At 35.4% G+C, this 18,242-nt stretch overlaps 1 protein-coding gene across 4 annotated transcripts in view; it reads left to right on the forward strand.

Annotated features, from left to right (window-relative positions):
• MCTP2 (multiple C2 and transmembrane domain containing 2) overlaps positions 1-16,909 on the forward strand; it is a 215,893-nt gene extending 198,984 nt beyond the window's left edge. For all 4 annotated transcript variants that reach the window (XM_027852162.1, XM_027852163.1, XM_027852164.1 and 1 more), the window contains 3 exons: positions 3,793-3,902; positions 11,970-12,067; positions 14,465-16,909. In XM_027852162.1, coding sequence (XP_027707963.1) covers positions 3,793-3,902; positions 11,970-12,067; positions 14,465-14,533 — 277 coding nt within the window. In that variant the 3' untranslated portion in view covers positions 14,534-16,909. The remainder of the gene's footprint in view (positions 1-3,792; positions 3,903-11,969; positions 12,068-14,464) is intronic.
• The last annotated feature ends 1,333 nt before the right edge of the window (positions 16,910-18,242 follow it).

The following is an 18,242-nucleotide window of genomic DNA, read 5'->3' on the forward strand; positions in this document are numbered from 1 at the left end:
TCTTACCAACCTTGTGACCTGGGGAACTCTCAATGAAATTCAATGTCTTCATCTATAAAATAAAGATGCTAATAGTTGAACTAAATACCTTTTATGATTGCTTTTAGAAAATTACTTGTAAACCATAAAATACTATATTTAATTTTAGCTGTTATAGTTATTCTTCACCTGCAACAAAACATTCAAATTATGAATATATTTTTCTACTGCTTTATAATTATCTTTTTCAGATAAATGTATATAAATAGTCTCATTTTTCTATTACCATAATAAGTACCTTTTGGGGATTGGAGATAAATTTTATTTTAATTTATTTGGTCCCTATTGAATCATACACTATTCAATTGGTTATGACTTAAGAGAAGAATTTTAAGAAAAGTAGGATTTCTACTCAAATGCATTATGAATTATCTTCTTTGTCTTTTGTTAGGGACAAAAGCAATACTGACTAATATGCATTGGAATTAGCCTCGGAAATATTTTACTTCACAGAAGCACTAGTAGTAGGTAAAACAATAAAGTGGTGATGGTATAGAAGGAGCACCATCATGTAGGTGGCTAAGAGGCTCTAATTGTTTTAAAAGCTTCCATGAGCAAATATGTCCACTGAACGATTGAAACAGAGGAAAGACTTTTTTAAGAGGAAGACAGAAGAATGATTTAACAAAAATTTACAAGGTCTTTGAGATTCTACCCTGCCTGTGCAGCTGTGGTGGTTATGTCTGAGACATATATTCCAATCCATGAACAGGGTACTGTTCTGACCAGCTGCAATACAGGAAGGCTTCTAAAGCTCTGCTACTATTAATTCATTTGCTATTCATTTTGATAATAATGACCTTAAAGAGCCTTTGTGCATTAAAGTGGGATGTCATATGTAACTTCATTGGAATTCCATTGTAATTTGGTGTTCATGAACCAGGAAAAGTTTCACCCAACTTTTCTGCAACTGATAGATCAACTGATTTAAGCAAAATCTTTGGAGTATAAAAGCTTTTTGTATATGTATACTTCTAGTTATATGTAATATCAGAGATACTTTAGACCCTTCATGTCATTACATTATAGTCATGACACAAATTTATAACGTGTTGAATTTTCATTTGATCCCTGGTATTTTAGTTGTATTATATAATGTCTCAATCAACAAGTATGTGTTAAACATCTAGTACATAATAACTAGCATTTATATAACATCTTAAGGTTTCCAGAGTATTTTATGTATTTTATTTAATTTCATCTTTACAATATCCCTGTGAGGTAGGTGTTGTTATTATCTCCATTTTACAATTAAGGAAACTGAGGCAAATAAAGATTAAGTGACTTGTCCAGGGTCAACAGCTAGTGATTTTATAACTTTAAAACACTATGTATATATATATATATATATATATATATGTGTGTGTGTGTATGTGTGTGTGTGTGTATGTATGTATATACATATATATATATATTTATATATTTGAACACATCTTTATGAATAGATGTTTAATAAATAATAGTGAATTATAAACTCCTTCAGGAGAGAGACTATTTCATTTTTGCCCTTGTATCTCTACTGTCTGGTTATAGTTGCTGATGGTACAGTGGTCAAGGTATTGGACTTAGAAACATGAAGACATGAGTTCAAACTCTGCTTCCAATGTTTGGGCCACAATACTACTTCATTGCCACATTCCAGAAGCCAGAGCTGAAACCTGAACCCCAGTCTTTGAATTCAAAAGCAGAGTTATTTCTAAATTCTATCTTATCATAGTAAAGTGTACTGCTAGCCAAGATGGAGAATACAGAAAGTCAAAGACACTGTCTCTGACTTTTAATTGGAACTCAAAGATTATACTACATTCACATACACATAAGTATAACCATACATAAATAGTCATGGTTTAAGACAAACAAGTATAAAAAATATTGGGACAGACAAGTGCTGCCAGAATACAACAGAAAAAGTTATCATTGTCAATAGGGGTGGTTGAGGATGGTGTGGTAGAGCAGACATGACTTGAGCTAGGCCTTCAAAGTAAGTAGGAATTTGATAAGCATGGATGGAACTCCCTGGTGTTTCAGCTGGTCAAAACTTATACAAAGACTCTATCAGTATATGTAAGATATGTCTAACAGTAATCAATAGACAGTTCTGGTATAGAGAAATTCTATTCAGAATAGTGGAAGATGAGTTTGGAAAGGTATATTAGAAACATAGAACAGATAACCTTGAGTTTTAGGCTAAGGAATTTAAGCATCATGCTATTGGCAGTGAAGAATATTTCATGACAGTAATATAATAACAATAGCATTTATATAACACTTTAAGGTATGCAAAGCACTTTACAGATATTTTCTCATTTTATCCTCACAACAACCCTAGGAACTAGGTACTATTATTATCAACATTTTACAGCTGAGGAAACTGGGGCAGGCAGAGGTTAAGCAATTTGTTCAGGCTTTTAAATAAAGGATTAACTTGAAGAAATATGCCATAGAGGCTAGAGTACTAGAATAAGAGTAAGAATTACAGTCCTACTTTTGATACTTGCTGGCTGTATGACCCCAGGCAAATCACATGATTTCTGTGAGTCTCAGATTCCTGAGATGTAATAGGATGTTCCCTCACAAGGTTATTTTGAGGTCCAAATGAAATCACATGTAAAGCATTTTGCAAACTCTAAAGTGATTATGTGTAAATATTCTTATCCTCATTGTCATTACTGAAGTCTTTTAGAAAGATTGATCTGCAAGGATTGTATAGAGAGAAATTAGTGGTAAGAAGGCCAATGAGGGACAGACATAATGTGTAAATTGGGAATAGAAAGAAAGAGAATTGACATAAGAGATTTTAAGGAGGAAGAATTTGTAGCACCATAGGACTTTGGTGACTGAAAGTAGATATGGGAATTCAGTTAGGAAGGAGAAAATCAGACTAGCTTTCTGTGTCTGGGTAACCAGAAAAATGATGATGTCATCTATGGTTCTTTCTACAAAACATGTTTCGCCAAAAATGGTAAGAAATATTCCCTGATACATTCAGACTCTTGTGATGCCTTTCTCTGTAACCAACATTTCTGCTTCTATCCATTATAATTGTGGAAGGAGATCTAGTCAATGGAAAAGACAATGTCCCAGTCATACACTTGTGAAGGTTATAAAGTTATTTATTCTATTGGAAGTATGTATTGAAGATGGAATAGTATTCAGCCAAATACTCTCACTCCCAATTGAAGTTTTTAGGTCTCTCTTATGAGTAGATATTTGGAGCTCTAAATATGAAAAGTACTTGATATAGAATGTTAAATGATCATATGAATATACCTGTTCCTCAGTATTTATTTCCAAAAATAGAAAACTAAAATAGAAACAAAAATAATGAACCAGAAGAGATCCCAGGAAATGAATCTTTACTAAGCCCTGACGTCAAGGCAGACCTATCCTTAAACCTTCAAAGACAGTGCATTCCATCCTAGCTTTAAGGCTTACTAAGAGCTGATGGAAACTTTTTTCTAGGATAATTACCATTATGGTCAAAGCATGCTCTTTTGAATGGACAGTTTTATAAATATAAAGCTACCAATATTCTGACAATCATCTTTCTAAGTGTCCCCTTGGCTTTTCAGAAAAGCATCTCTTTCAGTTGCTTCAAAGGAGATTTCAAGTTTGTGTGGATCTCAAATAGACAGGGCTTGGCATATAGTTAAGTACTTAATAGATACATGATAGATTGATATTTCAAGATTAATTTAATGTGATACCAAATATTTCAGAAACGTCTTTATTAAGTTCCTTATTTTTCTACAGCACATTTAACTGGACAGTCCCATTCCTCTCTGGACTGGCCTGTTTAGCACTGGCTGCAGCCACCATTATGTTGTACTTCATACCACTGCGCTACATCATTTTAATATGGGGTAAGTTCTGCTTGGTTCTTCTCTCATTGAGTTTAGGAAACAATACAATTAACTCATGTGGTAAAGTATGGAGTACAAAATTTAACTGTGCTATTGTTGACAATTAAATACAAGATTACACAAATCACCTCAAATAAAAAAAAATAATCCAGGACCTCCTTGAAATGATCATTTGCCCAGAAGATCATTGTGTGAGTGTGTATATGTGTGTGTGTGTATTGATACACGTCTTGCATAATGTTGAACAAATATATATGTGTATATATATATATATATGATTGCTTATGCTTTGTCCCTTTGAATTTTCACAGTTATAAATACCCTAGAATAAAATACAGCTGAGCTTGTGCATCTTTGTAAGAAACTCAGTTGTTCATATATTGAATGAACACCTAAAATGTGCCATCTATATAATATAAAAGTAAATCTGAACCCTTCTAAAGGTTTTCCCAACACTTCATCTCTCTCTGAAGAAAAAAAAATAAACTAACACAGTCTATAAATCCAAAAGCATTTAAAGAAATAATCTATGCCTCCCTAACTAAGGCCTCAAAGATGGGGAAACTATGGGAAGAGAAAAAAGAGACACTATTGTATCTCTGTATGGCTCTACTGATTTTTTTTTCTTTTTTAGAAACAGAAATGGCAAATATATAGGAAATTTTAGCACTGTTTTTAATGCTCTTGGTAACGGTTATGATTTAGTACTCTTGGGAATAAATAGCACTCGGCATAGCCTCTGGTTAGGCTCTGTGTTCTGATGTGATATGAAGAAAACTCACTGCAGGATTTTTTTTTTTTGAGTGTGTTGGGGAAGCTGGTTAACTTTGAAAGATCTTTTGAGCCTTGACCCAAATTTCTAACTGAACCTTTTTCATTGGGACTCTATCAGTCACGACTTCTCAATGCCAAAATCCGATGGCTCTCGCTGCTATCTAGTCTCTTGCCACTTTTGATGTTCTTCAGACTCGATGACTTTGAGAAAAGCCATACAGATGGGACAGTGTCCTCTGGGAAGCAATAGTGTCTAAGACATGGAACCTTTTTTTCTAAGAAGGAGCAAGAGTTCAGCAAAAGCTGATAAATCCACCACTTTGTTATAAAGGAATATGTATAGAACTCAGATAAAATTCTTAAAATGAAATTTTGTTTAGATTTGAAAGAAATGAAAATATGGGCTTTTGGAGAGACTATTAGGGGGACTGATTAAATTTTGTCTTACTTATCCATTCTCTATTTATGCCACACTTGTACATGGCTAGCCCCTTGCAATTTTTCATTTATATGTTTTTCTACCCAAGGAAGCTTAGCTACCATTTGTTCTTATTGACCCTAATTCTTTCTGCTTCTCTTCTCACATTTACCAAAATCACTTGAAATACATTTTTAGGGGGCAGCTAGGTGGCACAGTGGATAGACCACCAGCCCTGAAGTCAGGAGGACCTGAGTTCAAATTCAACCTTAGACCAGACACTTGACACTTACTAGCTGTGTGACCCTGGGCAAGTCACTTAACCCCAATTGTCTCGCCAAAAATATATATAAATATATATTTTTCAAGGTCTGGGCTACTCCTCCCTTCAATTTGGTTTAACTTGAACTTATATTGTTATCATTGAATACTGTAGAAGGACCATAGGACTTTTGGTTATAACACAAGATATTGATATTGATCCCTTGATCGCTGTGCAGTCCTTTAATATATGTTTTTATCCTTTATTGATTACATTGTTTAGGACAAAAATCACAAGCTTTGAAATAGGTTATCAACTGCTTTCTCTCATTCTTTTAGGCCTACTATGCTGGAACAGAAAATTAAATTATTTTGATAGTAGTACTCATGCTTTGCAAAAGTATCTTAATTGTAATTCAGTAACCTGATCTCTTTAATTTTAGCTTGCAATTTATATAATGTTTAATTTGCCAGAATTTTTGAAAACTGTTTTTTTAAATTTTATATCACCTGGGTTATTCTTTTTTCCCTTAATTTTTAATGAAAAGAAAAAAAAATTACTTCAATATTATTTTTTCAGGAAACTTCTAGCCTTCCATGCATGTTCAAAATGATAATTAAGTACCCTGCTAGGACTCTCCCCCCTCATTTTGAAGGTTAGACCATTCTATTGTGTAAGATTCACACAGTATTTACTCTAGTATGATGTACAATATATAAACATTTTCCATTATGTCTATAATAATAAGCTGATTTCTGGAAATCACCCAGGAAATTTGGTCTCACTATTCATTACGTGATACATTTTTTACCTTGTTAAATTGTAAATTTCTTGAGGACAGAAACATATCCTGTTGTTCTTCCTTTGTACACTTCATCTTTTTCCCAGTATAGTGCAACACATATGATAAATTCTTACTACATTCTTTTTAAATGTGAGTGAGGTGTTTATGGGTCATGGGACCAACAAAATGACAAAGTAGGCACTTTCTCTACCTCCTACTTATGAATGCTGCAAAGAAAAAAGTTTATTTATGTGTGTGTATGTGTGTATATGTGTATATATACATATATATCATACATAGTACAGTTACAAGACAAAAACCTACATGACAAAAAAAGAGATTTGACTAAAAGAGAAAAGAGTAATCTATTTTTCTTGGTATGTATTACCTTTCTGCAAGGAAAGCCCACCTGTTCTGAATTGTCTAAACTCTCCTAATTGTGCATTTGGACATAAAAATTTGTCTTTACTGTTTTAGTTAGACCAATCAAGTGATAGCTATGATTGTTACATAGTTTATCAAAGTAGCATATGTTGTCTTTTAGCTTTTTTCTTTTGTTTGAATTTTCTGTCTTACAATAACTTACTATTTCTATTCTTTTTTCTAGAACTCATCTTTCTTAAAGAACTTTCTTGATTCTTCTATGTTTCTGACTGACCATTTTCTTTTTCTTTCGTTGATAACCCTTACTTCCTCCTCCCACCACATAATTACAAGGTGCTGTCATTGTCCTTTGATTCTTTTTCTCCAATGATGAAAATTTAGACTTGATGTCAAGAAACGCTAACAAAGCTGTCCAAAAGTAGAATGTGTTTTTTTTTCTTTATTGAAAGTCTTGAAGCATAAGCTAAGTGATCAAATCTTAGATATGTTATAGTGAAGATTTCTTTCAGTTCTGATGGTGGGGGGCAGAACCTGTGCTAGCTTGAGTTAACCTCCCCAGTTCTGCATCTATACCTAGGGTTATTTTGAGCCAAGACTTTGGGGAACAGACAAGGGCAGTTTGAGTTAACTTTGTCCCTAAGTAGACTGACCTAATAGCTAGCTGTGGGCCATTCTGGTAAAGAGCATATAAGGATGACTCTATGGATCAAGAAATGTGACTAAGACCTCATTTAAACCTCCTTGTGATATGCTTTTATCTCCTTGTAGGCTACATTTCCCTGTGGGTGATGGAGTGTGTAGTAAAGTGCTTTTTTTTTTTAAATCTGAATACTCAGGCTCTGAGTGATCCATTGCACTGGATACAGAAATCCTCTCAGGATCTACATGTTCCATTAGATGTCCACTGAGATCTCTTCCAACTCCAGAGAGGAGAGAGTATTCAGTAGGAAAAAAAGGTAGCCAGGATCTTGTTTTATTTATCTTTGCGTCTCCCTCAGCATCCACCATACTACCTTGAATGTAGTAGACTCTCAAATAGTTTGAACTGAGCTAAAATATAGAATTATAGACTCTTACAGTTGGAAAGGATTTTGGGGATCTTATAATCCACCCTTTATGTGAATGGGAATCCCCTCAATGAGATTCCATGAAAATGATCATCTAGCTTCTCCTTGAAGACCTGTGTAGATGGTGAACTCAGTCCTTCTCAAGGCAGACCATTACTGTTGCGGACAAATTTAATTCTGAGGATTTTCCTTATCTTGAACCCAAAGATACCTCTCAGCAACTCATGACTCCTAGGTTTGCCTTCTGGTGTTAAGCAAAATTCAAAAGCTCTTTAGATATTTGAAAACAAATCTTATATCCCCACCTCTAGCCCAATAAAGATATCTCTTATCTGGGCTAACACTACCCAATTCCTTCCATGTGGCATAGTTTCAAGTCCCTTTACCATCTGGTCACTCTCCTCTAAGTATATCCCAGCTTGTCAATGTCCCTTCTAAAATACTATTCTCAAAACTGAACACAATAATCCATATGTGACCCAACTGACAGGGCCAACCTCCATCATTATAGAGTCTATGATTACGTTAATTCAGCTAACATTAGTATTAGCTTTTTTTGGCTGCCTCATCATATTATTGATTCATTGAACTTGCAATCTACAAAAACACCCGTCTCTTTTTTTCACCTAAACTATTATCTAACTAGTTTTTCTCTCCTCTCCCCTACTCCCTGGGGAGATGATTCTTCTGATCCAAAAGTAGACTTTTATTTATAAGCATCAAATTTTATCTTATTAGATTTGGCTTATCATCTCTAGCCCATTTCAATATTGTGAGATCTAGATTCTGTTTTTCTATGCCTCCAAACTTTTTGTCATCTTCATATTTGATGAGCAACTATGTGCTTTGAACATTGACAAAAATGTTGAACATATTAAGATCAAGAACAGATTTCTGTGGCAATGTGACATTAATCATAATTCCTTGGTTCTATAGTCATAAGATTTAGATCTGAAGGAAACTTTAAAATCTAGTCCACTTTACAGAGAAATTGAAGCCTAGATTTGTGCAAGGTCAGTTGCTATACATAGTAAATATCAGACCTGAAATTCCAACATGATCCTGCCGATTAATTTATGTAATTTACAAAGCTGTATTACCATCCAGCCCACTTGTTTGCTTCGCACTATTAGACACTCTACCAAAATCCTTCCCAAAATTCAGGGATATTATATCTAAAGCATGATAGATGATATGATGAATCAATTTAATCAGTGTGTGAAAGGAAATGAGTTTAGACAAGCTGAGATTAGAATGGTCATCTGAAAGATCCCATGTCAGCTTGTAGTCATCTCAGTTTCCTTATTGCCAACAAAATATATCTTACTAATAATCTAAAATTTTGAATTGAAAGCAAACTCACAAACTAGAATGATACAGAACATAGTTTAACATCTTCCTTTCTTCATTAGCCAGTCTATTCCTAAAAACATTAGGCTAATTTTTTTATGTGAATATCACATCCCATGGTCAAGGAAGCTGAAAAATGGGGAGCAGCATCACTCGTGAATTTGAAAGATAACTCATGGTGTCTTCCTAATAATCCCTTCCCATACCAGGGAGGACTGAAAGAAATCCTGTCCTTTATCTCTATTTTCCTGTCCAAAACTCTGCATTCTTTTAAATTAACATAGCCTTAGACCTGATAATAACATTTGTGTCCATATTATATGCAAAGAATTTGTCCTCTCAAATAATTTTTTACTTTGAATTTTTTTGGATTTAGGCGTTCAGTAAGCAACACATCCTGGGAACCTTCATGGTAGCAAATCTCTCTCTCTCTCTCTCTCTCTCTCGATCTCTGTCTCTCTCTCTCTCTCTTTCTGTCTCTTTCTCCCTCTGTCTCCCTTCCAGAAAGTAATAACCCGATTCTTTTATTTGTCATCATATATGACCTTAGATTCTCAATTCCCTAGGTTGAGCTAATTCTACTCTTCCAGGGCAAGAGTGGGCCCCTGTGTATTTGTAACTAGGACTATACTTGCCAATAACACTTACAAAAATAGTGATATAAAGTTATACCCAGGGGTGGTCTGAAGGTAGACTACAGAGGATCTGGTTCTTTTTTTTCTACTCGGACTCCTTCCTTAAAAAAAAAAAAAGGCTTCATATACTTCCTTTAGTTGAGTTCTTTCCATCAACCAACTTTCATAGTCTTGTAAACCCTTTCAGTATTGTTCATTTGCTAGTTTCCCAGCAGAGTGAATCGCTACATTAGACATTCCTATGCTCTTTGTTATTCTGCTAAAATATTCAAACTGCATGCTTACAGTGGGACCCTGTTTCCATCTGGACTAGGCATTGGGAGCACTTTTTAATTTCCATAGCTTATCCTCATTCCTTATATTGTTTAAAGGGTTTGCTCATCACTGTATCATTTGCCTTTCTTGATTCAAGATGACTCCTGGGTTTCTTAGCCTTGGCCTCATACTGAAGAAAATTGTATGTGACTAAAAAAAAAAATTAAGCCCACAAAACCTTATAAACTAAGGTGTGCTTTTGAAATGTTTGATCTTCATATAATTCTTTATTCTAACTAAGCTTTTCAGTTTACTTCAGACAGCTTCAGTACATTGTGGACAACTTCTGCCTTTATTGGTACATTTGAGCTGCTGTTCAGGTTTATAATCTTCTCAGTCACTAAGAATGCAATGTTTTGATCGGTTGTGATATTATCCTTGCCTTGCTGTTCATTGTAAAGACTCCAGATGCGCACACTATATATAATTAACAATAGAAGATATATCTTTTCTCAATACGTCTTTGTCTCCCTTCATCGTTTTCCCTTGTCTGTTTTCTTTTGCCAAAAAAGCCCACAATTAAATTTCTTCAGACTAGCATAGTTGAGTGTATTTTCGTTTAAAGAAGCTATGGAGAAATTTTAGCTAGAAGCATGAATTTTTCTCTGGGGGTAGAGGGGAAAAAAAGCCCTGGTGGGAACAGCCTTTTGTCAAGGAAAAGGGTACCATTACTGAGCAGCCTTTTACTGTCAAACCACCACATGATCCTGTATTTCTGGACAATGGTCAGTTCCTATTAGCTCTAGGGTAGTAAAGCAGTTGTTAATCTCCCTTTCAGCATAAATGGAGGTTGGCAGTATGGGGGATAATAACATGGAGGAAACCAGAACTGGAGATGAAAGTGAAACGATATTTAATGCAATAAGAAAACGTCAAACCTTTCACCTGTGTGGAAAAAGTTCAATAGACAAATGTTATTTCTGATTCTTTGTATAAGACTGAGTACATATAAACTATGCATCCACTCAGCGTCATTGAGACTGACAGAGCCTTCAGATATGACCCATGTTAAACAAGGATCCTATGACAAAGCTTTGAAGACTAACTAGAATTTGTCCTTTTAAAAAAAATCATATTTATAACAAATGGAGATGACATATGGTGAAAATACGATAGCTTAAGAGCCATTGGTCATACATTGAGCCAGATACATTCTGAGAACAGAGAGAAATGATGACAATAGGTTGTGGAGTTTACATCTCCTATGGGAGAAAACACACATACAGGGAAGGCTCAGTCTGAACTTGCTTGTTGACATAAGTTATAGACACCTCTGTGGGAGTTTGCAGCATATTGACATCTTAAATGTTGATTCCACCTTCTAATTATCATCATCCAAATCCTAAATTAACATTCACTTCACTGCTGAGAAAACTAGAAGTGATATTACAGTAGTCGATAAATGAAATTTGTAACCACATTAAGATAATTTTCCAATAATAACTTTTCATAGTTTCTTGCATAGTTGATGTGTCAAGTTCTGTTCTATAGCAAAAGGAACCTGGGAAAATTATTGAGGGGAAGAAGAGTGGGATGGGGGTAGATTTAGAAAAAAAAACAAAGAAGCCAAACAAACAAACAAAAAAACCCCTCTCCTTCTCCTTTCCCTTCTCTCCCTGCCTCCCTAACCTCCTCTCCAATACATTTTGTCTAAAGCCATCAGGCAGGAACATGTTTGGGCTAATAAAGGCCTTTTCCCTTCTGGGACATTTGTTTTCATAGCAGAATAGGCTGTTAATCAGTATATTCCAAAAAAGCACATGAGCTCCACAGTTTCCGCTTGTGTACCTTCTACCCTGCTGCTGAGGCTGTAATGGGATTTTCACAACTAAAGCAAGCTGAGTTCTTTTTCTCTCTTTCTCCCCTTCCTTCCTCCAAAAAAAGGCATTTGTGAATGATTCCACATGACAGCAACATGTGCATGACTTGAGGTCTAGTAATTGTTTTCACACTAATTTTTACTTGTGAATTTCCCTCCCCACCCCCACTCTCATCACCACCACTTGGCCAAGAGAGTTTGCAAAAATATAAAAAATAAAAAAGGCCCTGTGTTTCTGGGTTTGTTTTTTTTTTTTTAGGCATAAATAAATTTACTAAGAAGCTTAGAAATCCCTATGCCATCGACAATAATGAGCTACTAGATTTCCTCTCCAGGGTACCATCTGATGTTCAAAAGGTAAGTAATGAATGACCACCACCAACAGGGGCATCAGGCAGCAGTAGCATTGCCCGCCACTGTGAAGGAAGAATACAATGCGCGAGCTTTTTGAATAACAGAGATAAGAAATCAGAAAATCCATAAAGGGAGATGGATAGCAGGGGAGGCAGCTACAAAACCTTTGTCAAAAGCATAAGATGATTGTGGAAAATTATCCTGAAAAAGAGCTGCTTAAAAATGATCTGGAACTCACACCGAGAGGCCACCGAGCAATGTTTTTCTCACCTTTTTGCTCTCTGGCTTCCCTGAAGGGGATAAAATACACTCAGTAAGTGACAGAGACAGAGATACAACGCCTGGGGAGGTTTTACTTATTTTTTCCAACTTCCAGATGAAGAGATGTTGGGAGGAGGGGGATTATTCTTTTCATTTTCTGCTTGCCACGATTATCTGCTTGGTAGGATAAACTCTCATATTTTTCTTCTGCAAACCTAGGAATCCACAGTCATAGAAAATGTTAGAGTTAGGAAAGAGCATAGACATCATCTAGTCTAACCTTGCTACTACGTTCTAGATGAGGAAACTGAGGTCTGAAGAGATGAAGCAAAGTCAAGGAAACATGAGATTCATGAGAGAGATGAGACTAGAAACCAAGTCTCTTGAATCTGTTCAATTCTAAGCCCCATTTACTTCTAATAAGGACAGACTAAGGAACTGAATAGAAAGACTCAAGATCAATAAAAAACAGTATTAGCAGATGGTTATCATTTAATCTGGTAACATTCTCTTTTCCCAAATTTGTTGAGATAAAAAATCCAAGTAAGATATTGTACATAACTAGTCTTACTTGATTGGTTATTCCTTCTTCTAACCTGCCAGAGTCCTAGAGAAGAGGCAGTATGTTTTTTTTATTTTGTTTTTTTTTATAATTTGCATTTTATTTTTTAATGGGAGCTATCACAGGTGCAGAACAAATAGGAGGTAGAAGGTTGGTGCTTAGGGAGACATTTTGTGGTAAATTTAAGGGAAGTAATCAAACAAATGAGCCATTATCTGAAAGAACCTAAAATCAGATCTTGTTTCTAATCTGTGAGAGATTATAAAATAATTGTCAATATACCCTCAGGCATATTTACATAAAATCATAACTTCAAAAGCCTGTAGACTCCTTTAAAGTGTTTGTAAATTGAGGAAAGAGCTCCTTGGTTATTCTTATTCATTTTCCACTATTATTTGATCAGTGTGTGTTCAATGTGCTGTTAGTTTGTCCTTTGACATTTACATTTCAAGGTAAAGATAGCCCAATTCCTATTTGTGTAATATTTGAGATTTTTATTTATGCCATTCCCCTAAATGGATCTGTCCTCCTTAGGGATCATCCCTGAATCCTCTAAGGAAGTAGATGCTTTTTTCATTTATTTTCTTGTGAGGGAGTGTTGCTAGAATCTGTGAGATAGAATATACCATCCTAAGGGAGTTTGGCATGAACACTAAAAATACTGAGCACATGTGGCATGTAATACAATATCATAATTAAAGCCATTCCACCATGCATATCTCAGAACTACTGCTTTGGACCACTTTGTACTCATGGCTCATCATCACTCATGTAGGTACTTGTGAGTCCAATTCTGTAGTCTTCCCAGTAGTTGAAATTCTCATCAAAACTGTTCAGTGACTTATCTGCATGCAAACTAAAGATGGATGCTCAAAGCATTAAGACCAGTTTGTTGCTGGCACAAGTACAGTGAGAGAAAAAAGAGGATTAAGGGAAGATATACTGTACCACGAGTAAGAATCTCAGTGCTTCACTGGGAGTACTTTTCAATTATACAATAGACAGTTGGCCACTAGAGATTCTACCATGGTCATATTTATCACATGTGTTTTAGCCATTACACTGTAAACGGAATTCATTTTAGACAGAAGTAAATATAATTCTTGGAACCAGTATCAGATTTGGCACTTTTTCCCTTTGAGCAAAAATAAATATGTGTAATTTGCTGATATTTTTCAAATTTTGAGATGGTCATTTAAGAATGAATAATTCTGAAGAAGTTGTCCTGCTGTACACTTAGACACACGTGCTTTGCAAATCCCCCAGAGACTGTTCTTAAACTTACTTATAGGTCAATGCTGGCACACACAAAAATAATCTTGTAGTGCTGAGAGCAGGTAGAAATCCATGCATCTCATTAGAAAAATCTGCTTTTAATATTTTGGTTTCATGAAATGATGCATGACTTCTCAAATCCTTCCTGCAATTAATCCCCCATGTTCCTGTGTTTAGAAAATGATTCATTACTTTTGAACCTTCCTTAGTTTCCCTTGGTTTGTCCTTGGGGAGCCATTAACACACACTGTAGTGAGCTTGAGTTACCTAGCTGCAAACGTCATGTCTGTTTGTTTTTACAGGTGCAGTATGCTGAATTGAAACCATACAGCAACCACAGTCCCCTTAGGAAGAAGCGGAGTGCTCTCTAGGACACATACCGACTTTGGAATGCAGCATCTCTTTTTTGGGTTTGGTTTAGACCAGCACTAAAACCATTAGTGTCCATATAGTCATTCTGGAAGGGCATATTTATTTCACATTCTCCTAACTGCCCCCCTGTAGGAACACATGGAGTATTGGCATTGTTTTTTTGCACAGAAGGTCAGCCCAATTGGAGGAGGCAATTCGAGGAATGTGCACAATTGTTCCATTCTCAGAAGAACTGGAGTGAGACCTTCAGTATTTTGGCTTCCCCATTGAAGAATACCAATAGCTAGTTTGCCCAAGGACATCCTGACTTCTTGGACTCAGAAAAAACATTGACCTTTTTAAATTCCTTCAACAGGTTTACCATTAAGATTTGAGAGCTATTTTTTCCACCTTCATTTAGATAATTGTTCACTTAAAAGGTTTTGTTCTAATATATTTGATGCCCATCATCTTTTCAAATAATGTATAATTTAAAATATGTATCTTATGATGGCCAGAAGGGGAAAAAAGCTGAAGCTTCAATGATGTCTTAGTAGTTATTATCTAGTTGCAATCAACTTCTTGGTGCTGGATGCCATGTTGCTCCATAAGGTCCATTGCTGGCAATGGACATGTCAGAGGCAACCAATTTGAATAAATTAAAGAAATACAATCTTCTGACCTACAAAGAGTTTATTTTCACTTATCATTCTAATACTATCTCATTGATTTTTATCATCATTTGCTTTTGTTTGTCAAAAAAGACTCAACACTACAATTTTAGAAATAATCGATTTTTAAAATGTGAGTGAGGGGACAAAAAAGATTAGGTATCTGGTGACTAAAATTATTTCTTCTCGTACTTGATTTCTCTATATAAGTGCATCTCTTCTAATGATCTCCTCCAGTACCTTATTCTGACATGGAGGTGACACTGAATCTCCTAAGGCCTATGTTAGCAAAACCCTAGTTCTGGCAGTTTCTACCAAGAGGGAAAGAAAGGTTTAGGACCTGAGATATAGAGGGAGAAGGATCTCAGAGGCCATCTAGTTCAACCCTCTCATCATGCTGTCAAGATAACGGAGGCTCAGAGACACACTAACAGAGGTATGATATAAGTCCAGGTCTTATAAGCCTAGGAATAAACTGTATGTTTTTCGCTCATCACTATGTTGGACAAAGGATGACATTTTAGGGGGAGGCAGTGGTGCAGAATGCCTCTAAAATTTCAGCTGTTATTTCTTACATGAGCTGATGGAGCAGAAGGCCCACAACAGTGGGATTATTGATCCTTGAAGAATCTTCAAAATTAATTGATTTATGGCTAAAAAATAAGATTTGTTCACTTAATTCAGTACACGTTTATTAAGCTCCTACAACTTCCAGCTACTATGTTAGTCACTGGGCACACCAAAACCAAAAAAAGATATGGCCCCTGCCTTCAAGGAACTTATATGCTATTGGATTTAATTTATGGACTTCTTTAGGCTGGCCTTCTAATATTGGATCTAGGATTCCTGTTTTGATCATGAGTAATATGCACAAAAAGAATTTGTCCTAAAGTCCTACTATAGGTCAGGAAGCAAAAGCAATCTTAGAATGGAAAATAATCTCTACCTGTTTGCCTATCCATCTCCATAATGTTACAAAACATTTATCCTTTCCCAAATAATTAGAAATTCTTATTCTGTCAAAATGTAGAATTAAATGTAATCGTCTCTTTTCAAATGAAATTTAAGTCTATAAAAATGTATTTTGTTGACACACAGCTTTGTATGTGCAGTTTTGTATATATGTATAAAACTAAGTTGGAAAACAAACTAGACTTGCTTTAATAGTTTTAGTATTTTTTCTAGGTTGTAATTTAATAATCTTCAAACGAAATATTTATGAAAAATGCCAAAGATTCTAAACCTTATAATTCCGTGTCTGTTTTTCTTCATATTGTATCTTTCCTGGGTTGTCTTTCTGGCTGAGCCAGATTTCTGCATGATTTGATTTACTTCAAGTTAATGAAGCTGGTTGGAGAGAGCTTCGTAAAAATTACAAAAGCTTCAGTAAAGCTCTTACTTGTACATACAATAAATACCCAAGAATCTCTTTTGTTCAACCAGTTACTCAATCTTCTGTGTAAACAATGCCTCATTGTCTCCCTCCCAACTATCATCTAGTTTATCATAGTCTGTCATTTTGTAAGAACCTGAGTCAGACATTTTTAAACAGACATGTGAGATCTGATCAGTCATTTCAATGAAAATTTTCAGCAGCCAAATAACCCCTATTTATTCAGTAGTAGAACCAGTATTTTATCAGCATTCTTTTGTATAGAATTTTCAAAATGAAATAATTGACTGGTCAGAAAGCATGGTAAATTGGCCCTTGTTTTTTTTTTTTTTTTTTTTTTTACCATTACCTGACTCTAGGACTCATTCATTGCATTTGTTGAGCACACAAGGAATGCATCTTCAAATAAGCCTGGTGAACAAAAAATTTAAAATGTGTTATCTGATAAAGGATCTTTTTGTTATTTGAATAAGCAGATATTAGAACTCAACAGACATTTTATTAGAAAGGAGCTGATGCTTCATGTCAGTCATCAGAAATGACCTTTGTGTTGATATTAATGTTTTCTAGATTTGTGATCACATTATATGGGTACTCTTTCCAATCATGCAAATCATAACCCATCCATACCTGCTTGAACATATCTTCCCATAAAGCCAACACAGAAAGTCCACCTATTGTACAAAGGCTGCCCATGCTTTCTTTTGACAATACACAGACATCAGTAGAGGATGCAGGCTATCTATTGGTTAACGATCTCTCTTTAATTGTGCCTGCTAGGTAGGGGAGTGGATACTGGGCTTAGAATTGGGAAAGACTCATCTTCATGAATTCATATCTGGCCTCAGATATTTCCTAGCTATGTGACCCTGGGCAAGTCACTGAACTCTGTTTACCTCAGTTCTTCATCTGCAAAATGAGCTAGAAAGGAAATGGCAAACCACTCCAGTGTCTTTGCCATGAAAACCCCAAATGATATCATGAAGAGTTGGACATGACTGAACAGCAACTTGAACTGTGACTGGCTCATTGTTTTTTTTTTTTTTTCCAGTCATACATTTCTCTGACAGCATACTTTGTATCACTTCTCCTATATAATTTTTTCATTGGTAATGTGCCACATGGGAATTAAGAAGGTCAGCTTTTCTTTCAAAAAGAAGGAGGGGAGCACTCCATTCCAATTTTCTCCTCCTTGATTTCTTTTCTGTTTCTGTCTGAGGTAAGAAGCAGCATGGTACTGTGGAAAGACCACTGAGTCTAAAGTTGGAGGTTCCAAGGTCAAATTCTACTTTGGCCACTCTGTATTGTATGAACTTGAGAAAATAACTTAGCATCCAAAGACCTCATTTTCTTCATCTGTAAAATGAAAGGGTTTGAATAGAGATCAGAGCTTCTTTAACTTTTTCCACTTGCAACCCCTTTTTGTGTTTTAGCAGCATTCATTGGTGTTGCGTGGGCATGACAGCACACAAAGTATGCCTGTTGTATGTTTAGAACCAAGGCTGCAGTTGTGTGATGCGACACAGGCAAGCACTGCCAGAAACATCTAGGATTAATTACGCATTTGATTTTTAGTTATTTTTTGGTCTTTGAGCATTTACCGTTGCCAAATATTTGTTGGTGTTGTGACCCACAGTTTAAGAAGCACTGGACTAGATGACCTCT

The sequence above is a fragment of the Vombatus ursinus genome, unplaced genomic scaffold, assembly GCF_900497805.2.
Source record: "Vombatus ursinus unplaced genomic scaffold, bare-nosed wombat genome assembly UNPS02009205.1, whole genome shotgun sequence".
NCBI classification, from domain to species: domain Eukaryota; kingdom Metazoa; phylum Chordata; class Mammalia; order Diprotodontia; family Vombatidae; genus Vombatus; species Vombatus ursinus.